This window comes from Podarcis raffonei, chromosome 12, assembly GCF_027172205.1.
Source record: "Podarcis raffonei isolate rPodRaf1 chromosome 12, rPodRaf1.pri, whole genome shotgun sequence".
NCBI classification, from domain to species: domain Eukaryota; kingdom Metazoa; phylum Chordata; class Lepidosauria; order Squamata; family Lacertidae; genus Podarcis; species Podarcis raffonei.
This window is the reverse complement of record NC_070613.1, coordinates 6,510,153-6,531,080: the sequence shown is the minus strand read 5'-3', so window position 1 is coordinate 6,531,080 and position 20,928 is coordinate 6,510,153. Positions and strand designations below refer to the sequence as shown.

At 44.8% G+C, this 20,928-nt stretch overlaps 1 protein-coding gene across 1 annotated transcript in view; it reads right to left on the bottom strand.

Moving 5' to 3' along the window:
- Positions 1 to 20,928, bottom strand: part of OBSCN (obscurin, cytoskeletal calmodulin and titin-interacting RhoGEF) — a 201,055-nt gene that overhangs the window by 140,414 nt on the left and 39,713 nt on the right. The window contains exons 5-17 of the mRNA XM_053359224.1: positions 20,076 to 20,378; positions 17,853 to 18,119; positions 15,672 to 15,941; positions 13,021 to 13,305; positions 11,864 to 12,154; positions 10,888 to 11,178; positions 9,950 to 10,240; positions 8,433 to 8,714; positions 7,088 to 7,369; positions 6,074 to 6,364; positions 3,207 to 3,497; positions 2,232 to 2,513; positions 576 to 851 (exon numbers count right to left, since the gene is read on the bottom strand). Coding sequence (XP_053215199.1) covers positions 576 to 851; positions 2,232 to 2,513; positions 3,207 to 3,497; positions 6,074 to 6,364; positions 7,088 to 7,369; positions 8,433 to 8,714; positions 9,950 to 10,240; positions 10,888 to 11,178; positions 11,864 to 12,154; positions 13,021 to 13,305; positions 15,672 to 15,941; positions 17,853 to 18,119; positions 20,076 to 20,378 — 3,702 coding nt within the window. The remainder of the gene's footprint in view (positions 1 to 575; positions 852 to 2,231; positions 2,514 to 3,206; positions 3,498 to 6,073; positions 6,365 to 7,087; positions 7,370 to 8,432; positions 8,715 to 9,949; positions 10,241 to 10,887; positions 11,179 to 11,863; positions 12,155 to 13,020; positions 13,306 to 15,671; positions 15,942 to 17,852; positions 18,120 to 20,075; positions 20,379 to 20,928) is intronic.

Below are 20,928 nucleotides of genomic sequence, written 5' to 3'. Positions count from 1 at the left end.
GTCTGAGGGCAGTGAACCGGCCCCCTGCTGAAAAAGTTTGCTGACCCCTGCTCTAGAGAACCTCAAATGAAATTTAAATTAGGTAGGTTCACCTTATCAGGGACGCGGGTGGCGCTGTGGGTAAAAGCCTCAGCGCCTAGGGCTTGCCGATCGAAAGGTCGGCGGTTCGAATCCCCGCGGCAGGGTGCGCTCCCGTTGCTCGGTCCCAGCGCCTGCCAACCTAGCAGTTCGAAAGCACCCCCGGGTGCAAGTAGATAAATAGGGACCGCTTACCAGCGGGAAGGTAAACGGCGTTTCCGTGTGCGGCTCTGGCTTGCCAGAGCAGTGATGTCACGCTGGCCACGTGACCCGGAAGTGTCTGCGGACAGCGCTGGCCCCTGGCCTCTTAAGTGAGATGGGCGCACAACCCTAGAGTCTGTCAAGACTGGCCCGTACGGGCAGGGGTACCTTTACCTTTAGGTTCACCTTTAGAGATGAACTGAGTCAAATTTCTCCCCCATTCCAATAAACATATCACTTTAGGATTGCATCCTGTTGTTGGTTTTTTTTCTCCCGCAGAGGGAAAGAGAGCTTACCTGCTGCTTCAACCTTGAAAATCAGTTTCTGGCCAGAAGCTTCACATGTGTAGTTCCCTGCATCATTCTTCTCCACCTGCTCCAATACCAGCTTCCGGGAGGTGCCATCAGAGACCACCTTGATTTTTTTGCTAGTACTGAGAGGCTTTCCATCTTTGTACCACTTCACCTGGGTATCGGAAGTGGCCACCTCACAGACCAAAGCAGCGCTCTCCTTCAGGACAGCCTTGACCTCCTTCTGCACCTTCTCCTTTTTGGCAAATATATCTGCAACCTCTGGAACATAGAGGAAAAGTAACTGAGCTTCTGTCAGCAAGGAATGAGCATCAACAGGGGCTGCCAGATTGTTGCTGTTTGGGGTGCGATTCAATCACATCAAATTCAGGGACTACAATTAAAGATTGAACTTTTTGTGCTAAGAGAAAGGACCACATTTCTCGCCGGGACCACATAACACCGGTCCTGAGAGATCTGCATTGGCTCCCAGTACGTTTCCGAGCACAATTCAAAGTGTTGGTGCTGACCTTTCAAGCCCTAAACGGCCTCGGTCCTGTATACCTGAAGGAGCATCTCCACCCCCATCCTTCTACCCAGACACTGAGATCCAGTGCCGAGGGCCTTCTGGCGGTTGCCTCATTGCGAGAAGTGAGGTTACAGGGAACCAGACAGAGGGCCTTCTCGGTAGTGGCGCCCGCCCTGTGGAACGCCCTCCCTTCAGATGTGAAGGAAATAAGCATCTACCCTATCTTTAAAAGACATCTGAAGGCAGCCCTGTTTAGGGAAGTTTTTAATATTTAATGCTGTATTGTTTTTAACACTCGATTGGGAGCCGCCCATAGTGGCTGGGGAAACTCAGCCAGATGGGCGGGGTATAAATAATAAATGATGATGATGATGATGATGATGATGATGATGATGATGATGAATGAGCTGGAAAGTGTGGGATTAACACGTGCTTTGATGCAACGCCATCTAACCTCCACACAGACAAATCAGAATGAATGCTCATTCAAAAGCCAGTATCATCTAACCTCCCTGAAAACAAATCAGGATGAATGCTCAATAAACATGTTGTCGAGAGGTGCCCAACATTACCACTTCAAACCGCTCTGTGAGCTCCGAGAGGCCATTGAACATGGCTGTTTTCAGTTAGACAGGTAATATAGGTTGTGCAGGCCTGTAGCAGAAATTACAGTGTCGCCTTCCCGCAAAGAATTCTGGGAATTGTAGTTTGAGATGGCATTAAAAGTTCATTTGCCAGGCCCTTCATGAAACCTCCAATACTGGTGTTATTTCTGGTTTATCTTTGGTCCCTCTTTCGTTGCAGTAGAGTGCAAGAGTGCCCCTACAGAAGGCATCAATGCAATAAGACTGATGAACCATCACAGACAAACTGGTAAGTTAACAATAATTACTATGACCATCATTTGTTTTAACTATTTTTTATATCAAATTTTAAATTGTTGTAACCTGCCCTGAGATTTAATGGTGAAGAGCAGCTAATAAACTGATATAATAATACCGAATTATATAGTATGTGGATGGTTCAGTAGTTATCTACCACTAATGTTCTATTAGTGCATTAATGACATGTTGTAGAATACACCACCAGCCTTTAGGGGTCCTGGTCTTGGGAAGACTATCTCTCATTCTCACCTGGAACATTAAGTTTGAAGGCTAGTTTCTGGTTTCCAGCCTCACATGTGTACTCGCCAGCATCCTCCTTCTCCACCTGCTGCACAATCAGCCTCCGGGTTTTGCCTTCAGCTTCTACCTTGAATTTCTTGCTGGAGGTGATCTGCTTCCCATTCTTGAACCACTTCACTTCTGTCTTGGTCTGGGCCACCTCACAGGTGATGGAAGCGTTCTCTGAAACAACAGCCTTGATCTCCTTCTGGACCTTCTCCTTGTTGACAAACACATCCTCAACTTCTGCAACTGTGGCAAGGTGGAGGGTGGGGGGAAATAGGATAAGCAAAAATCAATAACTCTAAGCTCCATTTTATAGCTTAGGAATTCTTTCCTACATAGGAATTCTTACTAACAGCTGGGATATCACACAGAAGACCCACCTGCCGTTCCAGCCACTCTGTGCCTGCAGCAATATTCACACCCTCCCAAAATAATTTGTAAGTCACCTTTGGACAAGTAAGTGGTGCCCAAGCAAGACAGAGAGGATGAGTACAGTGGTACCTTGGGTTAAGTACTTAATTCGTTCTGGAGGTCCGTTCTTAACCTGAAACTGTTCTTAACCTGAAGCACCACTTTAGCTAATGGGGCCTCCCGCTGCTGCCACGCCGCCGGAGCACGATTTCTGTTCTCATCCTGAAACAAAGTTTTTAACCTGAAGCACTATTTCTGGGTTAGCGGAGTCTGTAACCTGAAGCGTATGTAACCTGAAGCGTATGTAACCCGAGGTACCACTGTATCAAGAACTACCACTTCATGCCCATCATGAGCTTCTCTCCTATTCCGTCTCAGTTGGCAGAATTTGGAGTGCAGGGTGTGCATTTTTTCAACATAGGCAGCCAAGGTGAGAGGAGAAAGTCATGGTTGGGGGGTGGCCTTTGGTCAGTGGAAAAGGCAGCCCCAAATGTAAAGCAGTAAGGTATGAAAGGAGAGAAGGCAAACCTTTTGCAGCTGTCGCAATGACTTTGAAGGTGAGCTTTTGACCAGCAGCCTCACAAGTGTATTCACCAGCGTCCTCTTTCTCCACCTGCTGCACAATCAGCCGCCGGGTCTTCCCTTCAGCTTCAACCTTGAATTTCTTGCTGGAGGTGATCTGCTTCCCCTCCTTGAACCACTTCACTTCTGTCTTGGCCTGGGCCACCTCACAGGTGATGGAGGCATTCTCTGAAACAGCAGCCTTGATCTCCTTCTGGACCTTCTCCTTGTTGACAAATGCATCCTCAACGTCCGCAACTGTGGTAAGGGGAGGGAGAAAAGAGGAGAAGCAAAGACAGATGACTTCAAGCTCCCCTTTTATGGCACTTTCCATTAACATCTCATCAGGCCACAGATTCGCGTATCATAGAATCCAGGGGTCACCAATCTTTTTGGACTACTCGGCACATTTTGAAATTCAAGAAAGTGCTGCTGGCACCAGTCACAAAATGGTTGTCATGGAAAGTTGGCTATGCCCTGGCTGGTCCTAATGGTGGAGATCACACAATATAGATAACCACAAACACAGCTCTAAGAGGGAGCATTTCCAAGTATGAGGGGAAATGTATAATGTAGCCACACGCATTCACTCTCACTGTGTCATATACACACTCATATACTTCACATATACGCAGCCGCAATCTATTTCTGCCTCTCTGCCCAAGTGCATCTCACCCTCTCTCACAGAGATCATACATAAAAGTACTGCTTTTTTTCTATTAAAAATGTATATGGGTATTTTCATTTTGACTCAAGAAAATCACAATTTTATAGTTCAAATTAGGAAAAATAAATACAGTAAATGGACAAAAGTACAGTCATACCTCGGGTTACAGACACTTCAGGTTGCGTTTTTTCGGGTTGTGGACCACCGAAACTCAGAAGTCCTGGAACAGGTTACTTCTGGGTTTCGGCGGTCACACATGCGCAGAAACACTAAATCGCTCTTTGCGCATGCGCAGAAGTGCCAAATCGCAACCGGCGCGTGCACAGACGTGGGTTGCGAACACTGCAGGTTGCGAACATGCATCCCGCATGGATCACATTCGCGACCCGAGCATCCACTGTCCAAAGATTCACAAAATGTTTAGGGGTATGCGTACCCCCAGAAAAAAGGACTGCATATAAGCAAACCACACACAACCCCTGCTCTCCCTGTGTGTCTTGGTTGTTTTCTCTTACACCCACACATCACATACAAACAGAGCACACACACCTCTCTCTTTCTTACACGTACACGCACCTCTCTCCTCTTCTCTCTGCTGAAGTGCATGTCTCCCATTTGCCCTAATTGGACCATCCTCCACTAGAAAAGGGACATGATATCGCCAGAGGGGGGAATCCACCTTTGGAGGGTAGATAGTGGCTCTTGAGAAAGGGGCTTAGATAATACAGAGCTAAGAGTTTTAGAGGGAGGATCAAGTTTGGAGCTGGCCATTGGAACTGAGGCAGATTAAGGGCAGAGAAGAGAGTTTGGATTTGATATCCCGCTTTATCACTACCCGAAGGAGTCTCAAAGCGGCTAACATTCTCCTTTTCCCTTCCTCCCCCACAACAAACACTCTGTGAGGTGAGTGGGGCTGAGAGACTTCAAAGAAGTGTGAGTGGCCCGAGGTCACCCAGCAGCTGCATGTGGAGGAGCAGGGAAGCGAACCCGGTTCACCAGATTACGAGTCTACTGCTCTTAACCACTACACCACACTGGCTCTGCAACACTGGGTGCCAAAGCTTAGGGCACGAGGATCTCAGTACAGACAGCAACCCAAGGAAGATTGGAGTACAACAGTTTGCTGAATGCTAATATGCCTGAGGAGACACAGGTGAAGGGTGAGAAGGGAAAGAGAAGACTGAACCTTCTGAACCCATGTGGCAGGAACAGGTCTTGCTGTACCTGCTGCAATGACTTTGAAGACAGAGAGACAGAGAATCCTTGATCACCCACCCACATTAAGAAAAGCCTTTCCACGAGTGAAGGAAATGTCTACCATTTCCAAAACAAAGAAACAAAAAATAAATAACACACAAGGTGTGCTAGATTGGCAAACCCTGACATACACGATTAATTAAAGAGGTTCCAACATCAATCTCCAACAGATTAGCACACAAAATTCAGGTTACTTCACAAAACATACACACAGCAGTAGGGAGGCCATCCACACAAACATCAAAGCCCTTTTTGAATCATAGGTATGAATTCTTCTTAAAATTAGTTCACAGCACACATCATTTAAAGTGGTGCCCAACAAGGCAGCTGGGCTGACACTCCAACGGCTGCTATATTATGCCTCAACACCATCCACTCTCCAATTCCATTTGAATTTGCAGTGTAATTATAAAGGTGTGTGAGACTTGTGATTTTTCAACATTGGTGGCCAGAGAGAAAGGAAAATAATGGATGATAATTGCCTTTGGTCAGCAGGATAAAGGTAAAGGGACCCCTGACCATTAGGTCCAGTCATGGACAACTCTGGGGTTGCGGTGCTCATCTCGCTTTACTGGCCGAGGGAGCCGGTGTACAGCTTCCGGGTCATGTGGCCAGCATGACTAAGCCGCTTCTGGCGAACCAGAGCAGCGCACAGAAACGCTGTTTATCTTCCCGCCAGAGCGGTACCTATTGATCTACCTGCACTTTCATGTGCTTTCAAATTGTTAGGTGGGCAGGAGCAAGGACCGAGCAACGGGAGCTCACCCCATCATGGGGATTCGAACCACCAACCTTCTGATCGGCAAGTCCTAGGCTCTGTGGTTTAACCCACAGCGCCATCCATGTCCCAGCCAGCAGGATAGGCAGCGCCAAATATAAAGTAATAGGGCATAAAGAGAAGCGTGCAAACCTTTTGCATCTGTTGCAATGACTTTGAAGGTGAGTTTTTGGCCAGCGGCCTCACAGGTGTACTCGCCAGCATCCTTCTTCTCCACCTGTTGCACAATCAGCCTCCGGGTCTTGCCTTCAGCTTCTACCTTGACTTTTTTGCTGGAGGTGATCTGCTTCCCGTCTTTGAACCACTTCACTTCTGCGTTGGCCTGGGCCACCTCGCAGGTGATGGAGGCAGTCTCCGAAACAGCAGCCTTGATCTCTTTCTGGACCTTCTCCTTGTTGACGAACACATCCTCAGCTTTTGCATCTGGGAGGGAGGGGAAGAGAGCAAGAAACATACAGTAACTCCACCTCCCCTTTCAAGGCTCTCCAAGGCTTTCCACTAACATCTGGCTCATAGATGAGTCAGAAAGAGAAAAACACATGACAAAAGCTCCATGAAGCAGGGTCTTCCTAGATTGGCTTCCTACTAACAAACAGAACAAAATCAGCAGAGGAGCCAAATAGTTCTAGTTTTTTCTCCATCCTCTTCCCTTCTGACTTCCATAAGGGCAGCACTTAGAGTGAGAATGAAGATGACAAGCAGTGTCACCTCTTAGAAAGGTTGTGAGTGAGGAGGCAGGCTGGTTGGGTTGGTTGGTGGGTCTACCATCCCATTTGCCCTAATTAGACCATCCTCCACTGGAAAGGGGACATGATATCACCAGGGGGGAATCCTCCTTTGGAGGGTAGATAGTGGCACTTGAGAAAGGGGCTTAGATAATACAGAGCTAAGAGTTTTAGAGGGAGGATCAGGTTTGGAGCTGGCCAATGGAACAGAGGCGGATTTAGGGCAGAGCGTACAGTTCTGCCACACTGGGTGCCAAGCTTAGTGCACGAGGATCTCACTACAGACAGCAACCCAAGAAAGATTGGAGTCCAACAGTTTGCTGAATGCTAATATGCCTGAGGATACACAGGTGAAGGATGAAAAGGGAAAGAGGAGACTGAACCTTCTGAACCCACGCGGCGGGAACAAGTCTCGCTGTACCTGCTGCAATGACTTTGAAGGTGAGTTTTTGGCCAGCGGCCTCACAGGTGTACTCGCCAGCATCCTTCTTCTCCACCTGTTGCACAATCAGCTTCCGGGTCTTGCCTTCAGCTTCAACCTTGAATTTCTTGCTGGAGGTGATCTGCTTCCCGTCTTTGAACCACTTCACTTCTGTCTTGGCCTGGTCCACCTCGCAGGTGATGGAGGCGTTCTCCGAAACAACAGCCTTGATCTCTTTCTGGACCTTCTCCTTGCTGACAAACACATCCTCAGCTTTTGCATCTGGAGGTAGGGTAGAAAAAGAAGGCAAGCAAAGATTTAGAACTCTACTTCCCTTCCGAAGGCACTTTATTACTTCTGGTCAACATCTGGCTCACAGAAGAGTGAGTACCACGGAACCATACAGCAAATGCTCCATATCCTGGCCCCATGCTGTATAGGGCTTTGTACACCAGAAGCAGCACCTTGAACTCAGTCCAGTAGCTAATTAGTAGACAAGGAAATTATTTCAGCAGCGGCAAAATATAATGTGAATATTCTGCCCCAGAGAGCAGTTGAGCCACTGAATTTTGTACTACCTGAAGTTCCTGGGCAGCAATGGGAGCTCACCCCGTCGCGGGGATTCGAACCGCCGACCTTCTGATCGGCAAGTCCTAGGCTCTGTGGTTTAACCCACAGCGCCACCCGCATCCCAATGTGCATGAATTACAATTCTCAGGCTTCCTGATCCAGAAATAGCTGTATTTTTCCACCAGCTGAACCTTGTAATATGTAGGGATTGTAGCTCATCTGCAACCAGATGGTTCATGTGAGAATTGGGAGTTATGTTTCACGGCTATGTAATGAATTTTGTGCCTTTCCCCCCCAAGACCTATGCTTACAAGCAATTCACTGACTGCAATTCCCTGCCCTCTGACATCAGGCAAGTGTCTTTGCTGTACCATTTTCAGTGCATGCTTAAAACATTTTATTATAGGCAAGACTATCTGGACATGTAGATGCTGATGCATTTTAATCTCTTTTACGGTTCATTTTAGTTATTTTTCAATGTTTTTAATCCTTTTAAATTTTATATTTTTAAGATTTATTGTAAACTGCTAAGACATCTTACTACTATGTAGAAGTATATAAATATTCTTAGTTAAGTAAACAAATAAATGCCAACTGATCGATTTGAGTCACTTCAGATGCATTCAGGGTAAGTTACAAAACTTTCCTTTAACACTATTTTAAATCATCAGTTAAGCTGAGGGCTAACGTATACACAGCAGGCATAAAATACAGACCCCCTGTTGCCACTTTCAGCCCCAAATATGGTAGGGTATAATATATTATATTGAAATACCTGTTGCAGTGACTTTGAAGGCTAGTTTCTGGTTTCCGGACTCACAGGTGTATTCGCCAGCATCCTTCTTCTCCACCTGCTGCACAATTAGCCTCCGGGTCTTGCCTTCAGCTTCTACCTTGAATTTCTTGCTGGAGGTGATCTGCTTCCCATCCTTGAACCACTTCACTTCTGTCTTGGCTTGGGCCACCTCACAGGTGATGGAGACGTTCTCCGAAACAACAGCCTTGATCTCTTTCTGGACCTTCTCCTTGTTGACAAACACATCCTCGATTTCTGCAGCTGAAGGAGAGAAAAGAGGACAAGCAAAGATAGGTAACATCAAACTCCTTTTTTATGGCACTTTAAGGTCTTCCAGTAACATCTGTTCAGGGTAATAGATGCACATATCATTTAATCCATGAGGATGGTTCGTCCAGCGTCAAACTCCTGAAGATTAATCCACAACATTCATACTACAACACAGGCTGCAGCCACAAGCAGTAGGACAGCCAGCTTTCTGTGTTCATAGAGAACAATTCCCCCCTTTTTTATTACATCTATATAGCACCCTTAATCATAAGATCTCAGGCTGGTTCTTGAGGCCTGGGTTGCTGCCAGAAGGAATAATAGATCTTGTATGGCAGCTGCTTTGAAGGCTCTAAATAGTGGGGCTATCACATCTAAAGTATTTGGGATTTTTCAAGCCCTCGGCCTAGCACATGCAAATTATTATTATTATTATTATTATTATTATTATTATTATTATTACAGTCATACCTCGGGTTACAGACACATTGGGTTGTGCGATTTTGGGTTGCGCACCGCACTGAACTTGGAAGTACCGGAACGGGTTACTTCTAGGTTTTGATGCTTGTGCATGCGCAGAAGTGCTAAATCATGCTTTGCACATGCGCAGAAGCACCAAATCGCAACCCACACGTGCGCAGATGCGGCGCTGCGGGTTGCGGATGCAGTGGGTTGCGAACGTGCTTCCCGCACAGATCACGTTCACAACCAAAGAGTCCACTGTATTATTGTTGTTGTTATTGTTATTGTTATTGTTATTATACCACCTTCAGAGCAAATAAATGATGCCCAAGTAAGTGATGGGGTGAAACTGCCAATTCCTCAATACCAGCTGTTCCGTTTATGTTTGCTACTTCCAATAAAAGGATAGTTCCTCTTGGAACCAAAAGCAGGTCAGGGTGTCCCACTCCGATTGGACAGCAGCAGAAGGGCCAATTCTCTCTCTCTCTCTCTCTCTCTCTCTCTCACACACACACACACACACACACACACACACACCAATGCTCACTTTTTTTAAAAAAAGAAAGTGCAGATGTGAAAACTCTGGGACAGATGTTGTGGCTATTTGCCCTTTAGTGGCACAAGTATCTAGGACTTTGGGACATGCAATCTTTGAGCACTGGCCGCTGAGGAGAAAGAAATTGTGTGGAGGGGTTTGATAGCCTTTGGTCAAAGGAAAATGCAGCCCCAAATACAAAGCAGCAGGGTATACAGGAAAACATGCGAACCTTTTGCAGGTGTCACAGTGATACGGAATGTCAGTTTCTGGTTTCCAGCCTCACAGGTGTACTCGCCAGCATCCTCCTTCTCCACCTGCTGCACAATCAGCCTCCGGGTTTTGCCTTCAGCTTCTACCTTGAATTTCTTGCTGGAGGTGATCTGCTTCCCATATTTGAACCACTTCACTTCTGTCTTGGCCTGGGCCACCTCACAGGTGATGGAAGCGTCCTCTGAAGCAGCAGCCTTGATCTCCTTCTGGACCTTCTCTTTGTTGATAAACACATCCTCAACTTCTGCAACTGAGGGTGAGGAAAGCACAAGCAAAGATCAGTAACTCTAAGCTTACGTTTTATGGCACTTGAAGGTTCCCCATTAACATTAGAAATCCATCACTCACAGAACAATCCATCTGTGTTAAAGAGGAAATCAGCCTGTTCAGGTTGCCTGCCTAAAGTGCAAGGAATACTCACATTTTGTACAGGAGTGAAGCAAAACACTAACAGCGAAACTGTGAAATGTAAGGTCCATCTCCTTTTTCAGCTCATTTGTTGATTAAAAGATGGCCTGCAGTAGTATTCACACCTTGCAAAAATTATGCATGATACATCTTTGGAACAAATAAGTCATACCCAGGTAAGGCAGAGGGGCTGAATACCAAGAATTACTCTCCTATTCCTTAACGCTGAGGGGTAGCACAGTTGGTAGAACATGAGACTGTTAATCTCAGGGCGATAGGTACAAAACCCACATTGGGTGAAAGATTCTTGCACTGCTGGAGGTTGAACTAAATCATTCTTGTGGTCCCTTCCAACTCTAATTCTATGATTTAAATAAATAGAACATGGAGTGTAGGGTGTGATTTTTTTTCATCAGCAACAGCAAAGGGGAAAGGAAAAAGTTATGGATGGGAATGTAATATAGTGGGTATCAAGGGGAACTTGCAAACCTTTTGCAGCTGTCGCAGTGACTTTGAAGGTGAGCTTTTGACCAGCGGCCTCACAAGTGTATTCACCAGCATCCTCTTTCTCCACCTGTTGCACAATCAGCCGCCGGATCTTGCCTTCCGCTTCTACCTTGAATTTCTTGCTGGAGGTGATCTGCTTCCCCTCCTTGAACCACTTCACTTCTGTCTTGGTCTGGGCCACCTCACAGGTGATGGAGGTGTTCTCTGAAACAACAGCCTTGATCTCCTTCTGGACCTTCTCCTTGTTGACGAATGCATCCTCAACTTCTGCAACTGTGGCAAGGTGGAGGATGGGAGAAAATAGGATAAGCAAAGATCAATAGCTCTAAGCTCCATTTTATAGCTTAGGAATTCTTTCATTTTGCATGGGAACTCAGTAAAACACTAACAGCAGGAATATCACACAGAAGACCCACCTGCCGTTTCAGCCACTCTGTGCCCGCAGCAATATTCACACCCTCCCAAAATAATTTGTAAGTCACCTTTGGACAAGGAAGTGGTGCCCAAGCAAGACAGAGAGGATGAGTACAGTGGTACCTTGGGTTAAGTACTTAATTCGTTCCGGAGGTCCGTTCTTAACCTGAAACTGTTCTTAACCTGAAGCACCACTTTAGCTAACGGGGCCTCCCGCTGCTGCCACGCCGCCGGAGCACGATTTCTGTTCTCATCCTGAAACAAAGTTCTTAACCTGAAGCACTATTTCTGGGTTAGCGGAGTCTGTAACCTGAAGCTTATGTAACCCAAAGCGTATGTAACCCGAGGTACCACTGTATCAAGAACTACCACTTCATGCCCAACATGAGCTTCTCTCCTATTCCATCTCAGTTGGTAGAATTTGGAGTGCAGGGTGTGCATTTTTTCAACATAGGCAGCCAAGGTGAGAGGAGAACGTCATGGGTCAGTGGAAAAGGCAGCCCCAAATGTAAAGCAGTAAGGTATAAAAGGAGAGAAGGCAAACCTTTTGCAGCTGTCGCAATGACTTTGAAGGTGAGCTTTTGACCAGCAGCCTCACAAGTGTATTCACCAGCGTCCTCTTTTTCCACCTGTTGCACAATCAGCCTCCGGGTCTTGCCTTCAGCTTCAACCTTGAATTTCTTGCTGGAGGTGATCTGCTTCCCCTCCTTGAACCACTTCACTTCTGTCTTGGTCTGGGCCACCTCACAGGTGATGGAGGCGTTCTCTGAAACAACAGCCTTGATCTCCTTCTGGACCTTCTCCTTGTTGACAAAGACATCCTCAACTTCTGCAACTGTGGCGAGGGCAGGGAGAAAAGAGGACAAGGACTGTAACTCTAAACTCCCAATTTACAGCACATCAAGGTTTCCCCATTAACCTATAATCACTTTTAATATACCCCATAAAAGGCAATGTCTCCTCCAACACTAGTCTCCTGTCGATTAACACACAAAATTCAGGTTGCAGCACAACACAGCAGTCGGATCTATAAACTCTATTTGTAGGCAACAGTCCCCTTTTCAAATCATGGATACAGAGTCTGCTTAAGGACTTGTTCACTATATATATAAAAAAAGTTCCCTACCAGGACAGACCTTGCTCATGTGCTCAAGACATCAATTCTATAAAACATATTTTGCTGCACTGTGCGAAATACGAGCAAGCCAGGCCTGAACTGATATTACCCTTGCTGGTACCTTTCCTGGGAAAATCAGAGGCTCACTATGTCAGGTTCCTATTGGAAGACCAGACAAATGCTAGAACATTAGCAGTGGCGAAGTTTTTATCGGTGGTTGCAAGAACCAATGATCCCTATCTTTAAGTCTGAACAAAATGCTTGTTTAACCTGGAGGTAGGCTGTCTGAATTGTGCATTGCTTTGTAACAATTTGTTGGGTCTCTGAACCGTAATAAAGATTGATTGATATATTTAAAAAAACTTCTAAAATGATACCCAACAGGGCAGTCAGTGGGGCTGACATTCCAGTGGCTGCTACATTATACCTCAACATTATCTGCTCTCCATAATGTGGGATGTGCAAATTTGCATGGTTGGTAGCCCAGGAGATAAGAGTGTGTGTTTGGGAGGGGGGTGGACTCTGGTGAGCAGAAAAGGCAGTCACAAATATAGATGGTACCATATAAAGGAAAACATCCAAACCTTTTGCAGCTTCTGCAACGACTTTGAAGGCGAGTTTTTGGCCAGCAGCCTCACAGGTGTAATCACCGACATCCTCTTTTTCTACCTGCTGCACGATCAGCCGCCGGGTCTTTCCTTCAGCTTCTATCTTGAATTTCTTGCTAGAGATTATCTGCTTCCCATTCTTCAGCCACCTCACTTCTGTGTTTTCCTGGGCCACCTCGCAGAGAAGAGATGCATTCTCTAAAAAGGTAACCTTGATCTCTTTCTGTACCTTCTCCTTGTTGGCAAACACAGGCACGGGCTCTGCAGTGGGGAAAATAAAACACATGCCAAATTTCGTGATTTCTTTTCCCCCCTTTTTTTCTTTTTTTGAAGTACGTGTAATGTTTCTCGTATTTTTTCCATGTAACATTTTTACATATCAGTTTCATTTGTTGAGACATTGGGGGGGGAGGGGATGGAGGGGGGGAAAGATGGGGGGGTTGGGGGCGATGTTTCTATTTTGCTTAATGTATGTAGGGTTTGGTGTCAGTGTTGCTCATGCAGGTTCTCTGCTGTTCATTTGTGTTTCTTTGGTGGTGAGAGAGGTTGGGGTTGGCCTAGGGTGTGGTTGGCTGTGGTGATCTTTGTTTTCATGTGTGAGTGGGGTGTGTGTGTGTTTTGGATCAGGTTAGCCATATTGATTTGTATGCTGTTGGTGGATTATTGTCATTGTCTTGTTGGGCTGTGTATATGATAAAGGGGAGCCATACCGGGGTAAAGGCGTCTTCTTCTGTTTGTCCCCGTGTCAGTTTCAGTTTATTGGTTAATTTTTCTAGTAGGGCTGTTTCCCAGACTATTTGGTACCATTGGTCCATGCTTATTAATTACTGATTTCTAACACACACACACACACACACACACACACACACAACTTAAGAAGTTAAAACTCAATATAACCTACACAGAATAAAGTTCAAAAACTAAACAGTAAACCAACTTCAGCCGCACAAACACATGGCTGGGAAAAAGGCAATGTTAAAAAAACAACCAGCTAAAAGATAATACTGTAGGGGTGCTTGCCTAAAATCCAAAGGGAGGGAATTCTAAGAATTGGTGCAGCAGTGCTAGAGGCCTTGCTCCTGGTGGTCATGGAGAAGACCTCAGGAATATACAGCCGATAGTCCCTCTGCCGAAGACGGCAGTGACAAGGAAGCAACTTACAGAGCAAAGTGCTTTGCTTTGACCCTGTCCACCACTGACATGCAGCCCCTGGAAAGGTCGCCTTATATCCTGTTTCCTGCTATGGCCAGCCAGGTGCGTGTGCATTGTGTTAAGTTGTGGGTGCACATATCAGACGACACAGCGATTCTTCAATCAGCTCTTGTTTATTCACAGGCCAGAACAGAACTGAACTGAAGGGTTCAGCCAGCCTGCTTATATAGAGCTCCACTACAATGCAACTGTAACACTTTCTGTAACTATCCAATCACTGAACGTCACTTTCGATCCCTTATTTGCATATGTGGACCTGAGTGAAAACTATCTACAGTATCCCCCTGCTGGCCCCGGGTGAGAACTTCAGCACATAACACATTGTATTCCAGAGGGAGGGGGTGGAATATCTCTTGCAACAAGTTTCCTTGCTATCAGTCCTATATTTACAAAGTAGACCATAAAGTGTTGGTGAAATATGGCCTAGCTGCTTTGATGTAACTGGGGGAAAAAATTAAGGTGTTTTATATATATATATATATATATATATATATATATATATATATATATATATGATAAATGTTCATAACTGCATATATAAACCACATGTCTGAAACCCCACAGAAAAAGTCCTGAAACCATTTTGTCCCTCCCAAATTGACCTCAAATATTTCTCTGCAAGGTCGAAGGAAAATGGAAAAGCCTCCCCATTGTCTTTTCGTTCACAAATCCTGTCTTAAGGGTATGTCTGTGTATGAATAGGGTGAGCCTGTGACCTGGCTCAGGAACTAAGTATTTATCATTACAAAAGACTGGCCAGGCTCCCCAGGTAATCCCATCAAGTGACCATTAACAGGTAACCTGCCAGACAGGAGATAAACAACGCACTCAGATTTCTGTTGTAGACCGCCCTTTCTGTGATGTAGGTATGATGTATCTGGGGGGTGGTCTTCAGCTACACCCCTTCTGTGATGTATGTGTGATGTTTCTGGGGGTGGTCTTGGACTATATAAGGGTGGGCACACCTTTGTTCTGGGTCCTCCTCCTTTCCTGCATGTGAGGGGAGCACCCTGTTGCAACAGTTCAATAAAGATCAAGCTTACAAGTCGCTTTGCTTCTCAATATTCTCTGGTTGGCCTCTGTTATTTTCTCCGACCGATGGAGAACCTACAAAGGACTCTATAAGGGCTCTTGTGTCCCCCATAAGGAAAGAAGGGTAGATTTGTGTTTAGTACACAACACAGCTCCCTTGAAAGCACAGCTATTGACATGCCACTCCTAGAACTTCTGCTGTTGGATTCCCTATACCTGAACATCTCCATCTGCTTTCAGTCCTGAACAACCAGCAACCTTACTGTGAGCACTAGAATAACAAAAGTGCCAGTTCAACTACCAGAAATATATTGTCAGCAAGACTGTTGTGAAGGAAGGATGACTACATGGCGAAAAGGAGGCAATCAGATTCCCCTGCTCACCTTCGACCTCAACGTGGAATGTTAACTTGTCGTCCTTTGTTTCGCAGGTGTAAATCCCTTCGTCTTCTTTCAGTGCATTGTGGACAATGAGCTTTCTGTTAACTCCCTGAGAGGTAAATGTCACTCTCTGGTCCAGCCTGATAGGTTTTTTACCCTTCTTCCATATGACGGGCTCGTTCTCTGATGAGACCTCGCACACCAGCTCAAATTTCTCTGACAGCTTGACCTTGATTCCGGGGGTTGATTCATTGACGAACTTTGCCACTTCGTCTAGAAAAGTAAGTTGAGGTGCAAAACAGAGTTGGCAGCAAAGGGCGCAAATGGATTGAGTATACAACTGAAACAACATTTTGCATGAACTGGAAAATCAGGTGATTTTTCCAAATCTGAAGCAGAGGGAGGTTTTATTTCATTTTTTAAAAAAGTTGGACTTTGAGATTTGCATTGTAGACAAATTCAAAATCTGAAGATTTAAACAACGCTGACATTGTAATAAAGGCATTAGAGCTTTCATGGGGTGAGGGGAGAACATGAGGGATGAACTCAAAGAAATTCCACAGCAGCAGCAATGTAAAGGGGAGAAAGAGACTTGCCAGGAGACATTTTGCTGCTGAAGACATTTTAACGCCTGAGGCAAAAGTCAAGATGGTGCCCGCTCCAATTCCATGCATAGAAGTTGACCAGTCAGGTAAATACATAATCTTATTATTCAATGGTTTGAAAAGGGCTGAGATAACAAGTCTTCACTGGTGAGTTATATATTTATATATACATATATATACAAATATATATACAAACATTGGCTTGTTTAAATATTTTGTTGTTATTCTATAATATTTAAACATCTCATTTTTTAATTATTATTATTATTATTATTATTATTATTAATGTCTATACTTCTCTTCATCCAAGCATCACAAAGTGATTTACAATATAAAAACACAAAAATGCATACCATAGTAACAAACAAAAACAATCCCCTGCCACACACACAGTTTTTGTAGTTGTCGTTACTCAAATTATACTTATCCCCCCCCCCATGTTTAATTTTATGAAGTATTTTGAATTGATATATAATTGTGATGGATTAACACTGAGTAAAACTTAGTTGACTACCACCTACTGTTTATATTAGACCACTGTAGCCTAAGGCTGAAAGGCATTTGGTTTATTGGATATTCAAAGGCCTTGTAAATTTTAATTTGGTCATATTTGTGATACAGTTTTATAAAACATTTTATACGGTGTTTTGGAAATTCAGATTCCAATATTGTTTGCAGCTATTTATTCAGTCAGGCATTTGTACTTAGGCCTTTTTGGTGGCTACATCCTGATTATAAATAAATTAAATAAATAAATTTTTATTTATACCCCGCCCTTCCCGGTTCAGAAAACCAGGCTCAGGGCGGCTAACAACAAATTTAAAACAATTAATGCAACAAAAAAAACAGCATAAAATACAGTATAAAACATGAATAACAATAAATTCAGAATTAAAAAATCAATTTAGGGGGGAAAGCCATCCAATAAACGTTATATGATTTAGCTGGCTAAATTAGTCCTATTTGGGCGAGCGAGGAGACCAGGGGAGAATTAGCTGTGGGGTCCCAGAGCGGGTAATCTTCATAAAAAGGGGAGTGAGGGAAGGAAGGGGAATAAAAGATCAGGCTAAGTTCAAATTGAAAGCCAGGTGGAATAGCTCTGTCTTACAGGCCCTGCGGAAGGAAGTTAAATCCTGCAGGGCCCTGGTCTCATGGGACAGAGCATTCCACCAGGTTGGAGCCATCACTGAGAAGGCCCTGGCCCTGGTGGAGGATAGTCTGACTTCCTTAGGTCCTGGGACCTCTAAACTATGATTATTCATGGACCTTAAGGTGTGGGGCATACCAGGAGAGGCGGTCCCATAAATACGAGGGTCCTAAGCCACAAAGGAATGGAATGGAATGGCCTCCCCAGTGAAGCTTGCCTGGTGCCTGCATTAAGATCTTTTTGGTCCCAAGTGATGGTCCCTTTATTCTTTCAATGTGCTAGCGAGAACAACTGAACCTCCACTTTCTCACACATCTGGGTGGTTAAGGCAGAGCTTGCAAGCTTTGAAACACAGCTCTTTGCTTCTGGTTTTCTGGCTCCCCTCTCCCCAGCAAATAAAAAAAATCCTAAGAAATATGCATATAAAAATACCTTTCAAACTTATCTTGGCAGTGCTTTCAAGATTATTGGCGACAAATTTCACCTCTGCTTCTTTGAAAACACTTGTGACCCTTTTGACAGTGAGGCTGTGCGACGTTTTGGTTCTTGTAATGATGTACTTATCGCTGTTCTGCACGATGTTGCCATTAACATACCACGAGCCGGAACAGGTATTAGTGAGGTCAACAGTGAAGATTGCATCCCTGCCTGGCGCTACTTCTACATTTCTCAGAGGGCTTTTCACAGCCAGTACTGGTTCTGTGGAACAGAAGAAGAAAATGCAGTTGAAATGACCAACTACTAGGCGAAAAATAAAGGTAATGCAACTCAGAAAACACGTCATCCTTGGGTAGATTGCTACTGTATTGAGATTACCGTATTTTTTGCTCTATAAGACTCACTTTTTCCCTCCTAAAAAGTAAGGGGAAATGTGTGTGCGTCTTATGGAGCGAATGCAGGCTGCGCAAGAGGGATTGCTGCCTTCACTGCGCAGCGATCCCACTTGCTGTTCTGGCTTCTGAGATTCAGAATGTTTTTTTTTCTTGTTTTCCTCCTCCAAAAACTAGGTGCGTCTTGTGGTCTAGTGCGTCTTATAGAGCGAAAAATACGGTACATTTGTGAGATGACCAGTCTCATATAATCAACATGCTTAAGTATGCATGAAGAAGTTAATTCTATAGAGTAAGCTGTCCTGCCAGGCGTAGCTAGGTCACTCCCCCTCACCTTGGAAGGCAAGTAATTAATTCTATTGTTGTACATCAGTCTACATGAGAAGCTCATCTAGAGTTCCTGCAGAAATAATTTAGGAACTTTCACCACTGTAACTAAGCCAAGTTTTACTGCCTGTGTTTTCTGACTGATGTATGAAAAAGCACATGAACCTGACCTTTGAAGAGTTTGTAAGTAAACCATTTTTTAACTTACCAAATGTGTGGTCTTTTTCTATGCTGGGTAAGGGGAACTTTGGGAGGAACTTAGAAGGGCATATTTTAAAGGTCTGCCAGCCTGTGTTTCCATGCCTTGCTGCATATTTTTGGTTTTAAATCTCTGCTGGCGTTCTCTCCCTTAACCCTACAGGGTAAGATATTCCCCCTTCATGGGCTTCAGGGCCAATATAACACTGGATGACCAGAGAAATTGTTATTGGCTCACATTTTTTGAGCTGAGAACTGTCTTGCAAAAATAGGAGAAATGCAAACTCTAAAGAATAACTACATTTCAATCCACCCATTAGCCCAGGAGGTGAGAAGCAGGATTCACAAAAATTAAATTCCTCCATCATTCCTACCCTCCACAATACTCTCAATCTAACTTGTTCTTCCTCAGTGGCTCTTAGCCTAACCAACTTCTCAGAGATCCTGCGAGACCAGCCTGAGGAGGTTAATCCTAAATCATATCAGAACCTTACTAAATCATACCAAGAACCTTGAATAAGTTATTGCTGAATATTAGGTTCACCTCTGAATAGTCTGTGGGATGTAAAACCCAAGAGCAGTCAAGTACAACATTCCTAGAGTGAACATGTTTACACATGGGAAGGAATGTTTGTCCAGCCAGCAGGTAAACTTCCTGTTTCCTCCTGGGCTGGGACAGACTTCCTCTTCATGTGACTAGAGGTGGGCGTGGCCTCACCTGTGCAGGTAACAACAAAAGCACAGGGCAGTGCAGGCATCTCTCTATGACTACTTTTGTCGAAGAAGCAACATCTGCTTAGCCAAAGATGCTCTCTTGGCCTCCAGCCAAGAGAGGACAAAGGGACCTTCTCCTTATGAGATAGTTTCCAGGTGTATGTTACTTTTCTAAGCTAAGTCTGCCTTCTGGGATCCGATTGTGAACAGAATGTGAGTAAATTCTTTTTATACTTTTATAGAAGACTGTGTCATGAGGGAATAAGGGGAAAATACCAGAACAGTTATTATAGAGGCTTTAGCGAACCTGAGCTAACGCATCCGCTGTGAGTTTAAAAAGGAGAATGTTACTCTGCTAAATTGTAAACTTGTTTACAGAAGCTGGAAAGGCTATAATCAAACAATATATCCTCTCCTGCATCCCTGAACATTCCCACATAGTCAACCCAACACAGCAATCACTTTTGATGCTCTAAAGCTCACATCCAGGCTCACTACCTTCCAATGGCTTTTTCATTTCATGAGATGTAGCAGGTCTAAGCACCCAACCTCAAGGACTGCAAACACCTCCTCTTTTCATACTCACCAAGGTGCAGGGTTCCTGGGAAGTCAAGGTAGCCGCTCTGGCCATAGTTGTTGACCGCAGACACTCGGAATTGGTAGTCAGCCTCTTCAACAAGGTTGCTCACAGTGAACTCGGTTTCAGGAACGGGGGATTCATGGCACCTCAGCCAAGTGAATCCAGTCAGTTTCTTACGCTCCACTACATATCCATCAATAGGGATGGGGCGATCCATCTTAGGCGGGGACCAGGATAGCATCACTGAGGTTTCTGTTTTATTTTTCACCACTGGGTCAACTGGTGGATGCGATGGAGGCTTCTTTGGAGCTGGGTAGTATGAAAAAAGAGGGGGGAAATAAGTTGATCTGTTTGAAAAGCCAGGATGATGATGATGATGATGATGATGATGATGATGATGATTAATATGTACCGCGCCCATCTGGCGGCTTCCAACAAAGATTAAAAATACATTAAAATGTCACGCATTAAAAACTTCCCTGAACAGGGCTGCCTTCAGATGTCTTCTAAATGTCAGGTAGTTCTTTATCTCTTTGACAACTGAAGGGAGGGTGTTCCACAGGGCGGGCACCACTACCGAGAAGGCCCTCTGCCGGGTTCCCTGTAACCTCACTTCTCGCAGTGAGGAACCGCCAGAAGGCCCTTGGCGCTGGACCTCAGTGTCCGGGCAGAACAATGGAGGTGGAGACGCTCCTTCAGGTATACTGGACCGAGGCCGTTTAGGACTTTAAAGGTCAACACCAACACTTTGAACTGTGCTCGGAAACGTACTGGGAGCCAATGCAGATCTTTCAAGACCAGATCATTTAAGGATACACACACATCAATGCCAGAGGCAACATGCTAAAAGTCATCCTGT